Below are 8,250 nucleotides of genomic sequence, written 5' to 3' on the forward strand. Positions count from 1 at the left end.
ATAGATAACTGATACCAATACATACGTGTAGATATTTTTTTTATAAATATCCTATTATCCATAGAAAACACCCAGACCGAAACAAACAATTATACTCGTTAATACACTTACGTGTTTGCGCCGTGCGAGGAATCGAACCCGCGACCATCGGAAGTAAGGCGGTGTACTAAACCGCTGTACCACCGAGGCTTTCATCTTAAATTTCAATTCAATTATATACTACTACTATATACTGATATTATGTATACATATTTAAAGAAATTTGTTACTCATAAACTAACGAGAATTTGTTCGTTTTTATTGACTCTTGCCACATTTGGGTTTACTTCAATATGAAACTTGACATTTGGGGTGAAGGAGATCTATACATAGATTTATCATCATCCTGATTATCTGAATAAATGATGCAGTCTTCCAACGTCCGTTTTTTCAGAAACTTTTTACCACGTACACATTGTGGAATCACCTTCCAGCAATGGTACCGAACCTATGCGATATTGAAACCTTCAAGAAAAGATCTTATTCTTTCTTAATAAACTGGCGACATACTTAAAATTCTACTAGTGTCGCGGATGCTCGTTTGTGCCGGTAATCATTTACCATCAGATAAGCTCGTTTGTTCCCTATGCTGTAAAATAGATAATGGGGTACTTCTAAGTATTATTTTGTAATAAATGAAACCTAACCAAATATGAACAATAAATATATATTTATATGTATAAAGTACTTACGCAAATTTGTATTATATGTCACACAATATCTTCTTCAATTATTTCATATTTCATTTAAAAAAACTAGTTCTTACCGGCATATCCGTCTGCTTTAAGATATAAGGCACCATATGTCTGTCCACGTGATAACATCTATTTTCACGACAAATTTCATTACGATCTGTTCTATCGTTTGGTTTAAAATTAACAAACAGACAGACAGACATACTTTCGCATTAGAATTATTAGGATTGTTTTAAAAAAAAATAGGATAACAAATTAAATTTATTAAATTTAGTTATGCATTCCTTTTAAAAAACATTTTCTTTAGCATCTATGAGCAATATTAGTAGATATGGTTTCATAAAAAAAGCATATTTAGACATCATTATTATATATTTTTGCATTCGTCTTAGAAAGTATTTTCATTAGATCTATAAATATGAGGGAATTGTTTATTAAAATTGGCATATAAAAAATATTAATTATTTGAACGTGTAACGTGATTTCCTTTTTAAGAATACAAACGTAACAAAATACCATTAAATTTGTATTAGAGAGGAAAATAAACGAGAATCATTAGCGATGAACTTTTTAGTTTTATTTTTGAGAGAGCGCGTTAAAAGTTACCTCATTAAAATAAAATAAGATATAAACTTAGTTAATTAAAAGAGGAATGGAATATTGTACAACGTAATCATTTTCAATAATACCTTACTTCATTACATAGTATAAAACAAAGTCGCTGTCGCTGTCTGTCCGCCCCTATGTATGCATAAATCTTTAGAACTACGCAACGGATTTCGAAGCGTTTTTTTAATAGATATAGTGATTCAAGAAGAAGGGTGTACATGTATTATATATATATATATATATATATATATATATATATAGCCGGGGCAAGTAGCTAGTATAATATAAACGCGAAAATATGTGAGTTTGGATTCTATAGATGGATGGATGATCTCACTCAAAAATTATTTAACAGATTTTATTGAAATTGTGTAGGTAGTAATGTATTTAACAGAGAGTCATTTCTCTAGTACCATGGGACTAGATGGCGGTGTATGAATTGGCCTGACAAATTATTATTACTATAATTATTGTTAAATGGCATATAAAAATTTATATTAATGCATTTATACTCAAACTAGAGTTTCACCAATGTATAATTTATAGCCTATGTGTTATTCTAATTAATAATTTAACTAACTACTCGCCCCGGCTTCGTATATGTATTATTATATATATAAACCTTCCTCTTGAAACACTCTATCTATTAAAAAAAACCGCTTCAAAATACGTTGCGGAGTTTTAATGATTTAAGCATACATAGGGGCGGACAGACAGCGATAGCGACTTTGTTTTATACTAAGTAATGAACTTGTATTGTTATAAAGTATCAGTCAAATCCAGTCAATAGTTTTTGCGTGAAAGAGTAACAAACATTCACGAATCCGTTCATTCACACTGACTAACTTCCTCGTTTAAAATATTAATAAGATTTTGAATACAACGCATACGAAGTTGCGGTCATAACTAGTGTTAAATATAATTTAGTACCAGTACGTACTAAGTTAAACAATTTAAGGAATATTGAAATAAAAACTTGTTCCAATATAAAATAATAATTTATTTCACTATATAAATATAACAATAATTTATAATTAAATTTTAATTATTGATAAATTCCAGTTAAAACTCAATTAACAATATCAAGGAAATTTGAAGCACAAAACTCCATTTTATGTGGTTCCAATATTAATTATATACATTTAACTGTAATTATCAATATAATTCTATAAATTATGATATGAATTTTCCTGTTCTTTTTAATAATGTAATATGACAACAGTTTACGGTCTTGACTAGGTTTGAATTCATGAGCCTTAAGGTTTTAAACGAGGAAATAGATCACTATTTTCTTTGTAAAAAAGCTTTTTTTAATATTGAAGAGTTATAAATTATAATGTAACCTAGACACCACATCAAAGCTGAATGGAAACCAATTTGGTCGCAGCTGTAATTTTTTAAATAAATAATTATTATATTTTTAATATCTTGTATGAATGTTTTGTATGGGCCAAATAAATATATTTTTCTTACTTTTCTTATAATAATGTTTTTGTAGAACAAACTTAAAAATCATAGTTTTGAAAATATTATCAGATTGCGCAATGAATATATTAGTACTTTATTACTATTATTAATACTTATTACTATGCATTTATTTATTGAAAATAACATTCATTCATAACACCAACACGCAAGTTTCTTACTGCTTTTTCTGCTGATGAGTCTACATTCCGAAAGAGTGGTAGAATAGAAAAAATATGACCATTCAAAAGTGCTTACTTTGAATTTATTTGAATAAAGATTATTTTTATTTCTATTACGTCATGACAAACGGCAATAGGGAAAAAGTGAGTACCAATGGGAACCCGCAGAGATGAGGCCCTTTATGGAATGGGTCACAGCCGTCAGAGTCGCGGTGGACTGCCATTCAATCACGCAACTGTGATGTATGGCCTTTGATGGTCTTAAGGTCTTCTTAGAGATTTTAGTAAATAGAAGTCATAGTATGATTAGAATAGAATAGAAAATCATTTATTCAAATCAACTTACATTGAAGCACTTTTGAATAGTCATTACATTTTTTTAATCTACCGCTCATTTGGAAAGCTGTCTCATCACAAGAAGAACGAGCAAGACTTTTGCGTGTTGCTCTTTTAAATAATTTTATTCTTAGTTTACATTTTTAAGTCCAAAGTGTGTGAATACAAACTACCAATTAGCACTAATTTTTTCAATATAAATATGCAATAAGATTAAATCAGTCGTCAGTGATAAGACCATAGAGAAATTTTATTTTTCATATTTTATTTTTACTTTACATTTTTAAGTTTAAGTGTGTGAATACAAACCACCAATTAGCACTAATCCAATTAAATACTCAAATAGAAAACAATATCGAATATGTGATGAACGGGCCCCATGAGGACTTTACCAAGTAATAAAAAGGCCACGACGCGCAACGCACAGCATAAATCAATTCATCATTAATTATTTATTATATCACATTAGAAACTGAACTTTTTTTACCAACTTGATTATGTGACACAAGTTGATTGTTTGTTTACGAGACCAATTTGTGAATATTTATTTATAAAATGATAATTTATTTTTTGCAATTTTCATTGTTATTTCTTTAATGTCATGAACAATATGACTAATATATTAATAATAATAATTTTGGACAATTCAGCATAGCATCATGTAGTCTCAGTATGTAGGGCAGAGTTATTGGTACTAGACAACTGATAGAAATACTTAATATCTAATAATAATTATATTAGGAGAACTCACATCGCGCCATCTAGACCCAAGTTTTAGTTTGTATTGTGGGTACTAGATAACTGATACAAATACAAGAGATATATTTTTTTACATCTATCTATATATACAAATGATGAATGAATTGCTGTTCGTTAGTCTCGCTAAACTCGAGAACGGCTGAATCGATTTGGCTAATTTTAGTCTTCAAATATTCGTGGAAGTCCAGGGAAGGTTTAAACGGTGATAAAATATGATGAAATTGCATTTTTAATAGTAAAAACAACAATTTTATTTTCCCATACAAACTGCTGATACATGTCAAACAGAATTCAGAAATTTATTGCGTAATTAACTTCAAAAAAACCTTTGACATATTTATTATTTTGAGGCGGAACAGAGTTCGAGGGGTCAGCTAGTTATACATAAAACACCCACAACATTATGAACAATCATACTCATGAATACAATTGTTTGCGTAGTCCAAAGGATGGAATATCCAGTCGGACATGTGCTTGTATATGTGCTTGCTGTTGATATGTGCGGTTGTGAACCGTGTACCTAGGTTGTCAACTGTCTATGGTTTGGCATGCTCTTAACGTCTAATTTCCATAGATATTAATAGTGATGTACTGCGCATACGCAACAGTCAGGGTAACACTGTCACCCTTGCACGATCCCTCCATCCGTCTAACCACACCGGCGACATCTGCCCGTACGGTCACACATCGCATATTTGTAAACTCAAACTGAAATAAAATATTAATTTGCATATATATTGCATAAGCAATAACATCTTGCTCATTCTTCTTGTGATGAGTCTACGGTTCGAATGACTGGTAGAATAAAAAATGTGACTTTTTAATCTACCAGAGAGAGATATTCAGTGGATTATAGCAGCAAATATAATTTAATGTTTTGATCACAGTTGCAAGTTACATATATCTGTTACTTAGCAACATGAATACTAATTTTAAATGTGATGGATTATAATTTTTCTTCTTCAATCAATGTGCCTAATACGATCTCTTAATCCATTACATTTAAGACACTCTACATTTAAATAACATACATAATATAAAACAATACACAGAAGAGTAAACAATAGTAGCAAAATGAATATCCAAAATTGAATCTGTTAAATACCAATAATTAATTGCAATTGGAATTATTCTATAATCAGGTGTAATATGTGTTGTTATATATTAATTAATGGAAATACCTGTATATCCATATTCTCCTTAGACATTCCCTTATCTATGTCATTGCTTTCGCTATAAATGAGCTGGGATTCGTTGATGTTTTCACAGTCACCACACTTCCAGATCCCTCCAGTCAGAATAGGGGTGTCTTCTAAAACGAAATAGCCACAATCCATACAAATATTATAAATGCAAAAATGTGTCTACCTTTTCACTATATGGCTGAATGGATTTTAAGAGGAGGGTGTCTACGCAATAAAATTACGTTATAGGTACTCTCCAGTATTTATTTAGATTATTTTAAAGATCTTTCGTCACCTTTCACCCAAGCACAATTTTTCAATCGAGATTTTGCCGTAAATATTTACGTTCCGTTTATTTATTTACTGCGGTGCCCTTTGTTTATATCCTAATTGTTATTCTGACGCTTAAACTATATTACTGTAAAGTTATATTAAAACAAGTATAGTAGTTTTTGCGTGAAAGATTAACAAACATCTATCTATACATATTCACAAACTTTCGCTTTTATAATATTAATAAGTAAGGTGAATAAAAAAGATAATAATTGTATAAAAAGTTAGGTATAAAATACTAAAAATAACAAAAAATATACAGATTTTTTAGATTTACATTTCATTGCTTAGTTTCTTTTACTATTTAGTATTAGTACTTTTTAGTATTCTTTATATTTTTATTCTTAGGTATCAATAAATAGGAAGGAAATTTAATAAACTAAGCATGTATTCATGTTTTGCGACAATTGTTTTCTAACTAACAATTGTTCTTTTACCATTTGATAGTCACTTCAGTTCTGTATTAATATATATATAAAAAATTACCGTCTTCTTGTCCACCGTTTTCAATAAACTTGACAACGTAATCATCATAAACGTCTGAAATCAGAGCTTTAGTGTCTTCATTACTAGTTACATCACCGGCGAAGGTACCAACAATAATACAAACAAACAATATACACTTCGATATCATTATTATATGAATACGTGATGCAAAAACTTTGTGCTACTTTTTATGAAAATTGCGCAGATAGAGAATTATGAAACGTACACTTATAGTTTATATAGAGAAGGTCTGTAGAATGCTAATATATTTTTTTTTAATTATTCATACAAATTCATGTAATTTTTTTAATTACACACACTGCCATGTTTTTAACACACATAAATACAAAATGGTCTTTGACAATAGAATTAATAAAGTTCAAACTTATAATTTAAATTATTTATGGTCGATATTCGAACATTGGGCGACTACTAGTATATTATTAAAATATAACTACAAAATTAAATATTTAAACTCAATTCAAACAATTCAATCACAGATATTACGTGCAAAATGACTGTTACATAAGATCTGTCAATAGTCAATAAAATCGTTATCTACGAATATTTCAATGAACCCGAAATGATAAACTTAGCATATCTTTATGTACTAATATTATAAAGCTAAAGATTAGTTCGTCTGTTTGATCGTAAACTCATAAACTATTGATTAAGTCATATCCTATTTATCTAGGAAGAGTACAGGTTGTATAGTATCACGCTACGACCAATAGGAGCGGAACATTAGTAAAAAATGTTACAAATATGTTCTTTGTTCGCTACGTAAACGGTTATCTCGTAATATGGACGAAGTTGTGTGGGTCAACTAGTATATATTAATCGATAGTAATAATATATGTGTAATATTTGTATTTATAGATATGCTTATTTGTAGCAGTCGAGGAGATTTTTGTTTAAATACATATTAATACAGAAAAATGTATCAAAATATTTGTATCAGTTGTCTAGTACCCATAACACAAGCTCTGCTTTAATTGACACTAGATGGCGCTGTGTGAATTTTTCAGTGATATTATTAATATTATTATGTATGTAAACCTGTCTTTTATCTTTTCAGGACTAAAAGAAAATCAGGATAGATTATATCACGTGTGTGTCAATATTTTTTACTCAATACCTGTAACTGTACTCAATAAAAAATATTTGTATCGTGCGAGAATTGATCTTGGGACCATCGAATGTGAAAAGGTGTGTTAAAGCGCTAGACCTCCAAGGTTTTCAAATTATATAATTTCATTATTAGACTAGAAATCCATTTACTTATATTTGTTGAGCCTCTATGTTATATCTTTAGATTGGTGTCATGTGTCTAATAATATTCAAAGGCAGATGAATTTTTTCATATAACATCAGGTAAACTAAAAATCTAGGCCCGGGGAGGAGGCCCGTATAAAGTATGATATTCTTAATTTTATATCTTGAACCTGACACAGAAAGGATCTTAAAATGTCTGCTTCGAGAAGCTTTATATAAACTACGAAGGAAAGTTCACTTTAGTCCTATTAGCATAGAGCTTAAAGTGAAGGTGATATACAATTTCTTGATAAAGATTTTGCTTTTTAAATTTTTTTACCTCTTGTGAAGTTCTAATCTAAAAATTTTCTTATTCTCCGGCGGAACAAAGGAGATTCTGTACGTATATATATATATGTATTTTTTTATATACCGTTTAGGTACAATTTTTTTGCAACTTATTTAATACTATAATATCATTTTTTACAAAGTATTTTATAATAAATTCCTTACAGATATGGCATTATACTTTTTTAATACTTGTTCTTTGACGGATATAAGAATGGTTCATTAAAAAACCTTTACAAAAATAGAACCATGCTGGTATTCTATTGGCTTTTTTTATAAAAGTATACTATGTAGTCTGATGTATTTTTTAGCCACACTGCAGTGATCGTAGGAAAAGGGAATTAAGGAACTCACCCAAATTGCACAAATTATAATATTGATGATCTGCGTCGGCGACTTGAAGCACTTGAAGTTTTCAATTACAATACACCACACTCGCGACACAAATACAGTTTGTTAAAATATTTTAAGGAGCTCCTTGATTAATTAAAAATTGATGCATGCGGTGGTTGTTTCACTTGTTAGATGGCGGCGAATAATGAATTGTCCATATTGTGCCGG

The 8,250-nt window shown here is 29.6% G+C and overlaps 1 protein-coding gene across 1 annotated transcript; it reads right to left on the minus strand.

Annotated features, from left to right (window-relative positions):
- Nucleotides 1–4,645: 4,645 nt before the first annotated feature.
- Nucleotides 4,646–6,235, minus strand: LOC131849516 (uncharacterized). Its single transcript, XM_059199598.1, has 3 exons — nt 6,088–6,235; nt 5,266–5,396; nt 4,646–4,792 (listed from the first exon to the last, which is right to left on the minus strand). The coding sequence occupies exons 1-3, from the start codon at nt 6,233–6,235 to the stop codon at nt 4,646–4,648; spliced, it is 426 nt and encodes a 141-aa protein (XP_059055581.1).
- Between the last annotated feature and the right edge of the window lie 2,015 nt (nt 6,236–8,250).

The sequence above is a fragment of the Achroia grisella genome, unplaced genomic scaffold, assembly GCF_030625045.1.
Source record: "Achroia grisella isolate CSIRO2021 unplaced genomic scaffold, CSIRO_AGI_Agris_v1 utg642, whole genome shotgun sequence".
Lineage (NCBI taxonomy): Eukaryota > Metazoa > Arthropoda > Insecta > Lepidoptera > Pyralidae > Achroia > Achroia grisella.

What these genes read in the sequence shown, in the direction of transcription:
- LOC131849516 (XM_059199598.1), bottom strand. Translation starts at nt 6,235, where the DNA reads ATGATATCGAAGTGTATATTGTTTGTTTGTATTATTGTTGGTACCTTC. An exon ending in AAACGGTGGACAAGAAGACG is followed by an intron (nt 5,397 to 6,087) that starts GTAATTTTTTAT and finishes ATTTCGTTTTAG; the next exon opens with AAGACACCCCTATTCTGACT. An exon ending in AGGAGAATATGGATATACAG is followed by an intron (nt 4,793 to 5,265) that starts GTATTTCCATTA and finishes ATTTTATTTCAG; the next exon opens with TTTGAGTTTACAAATATGCG.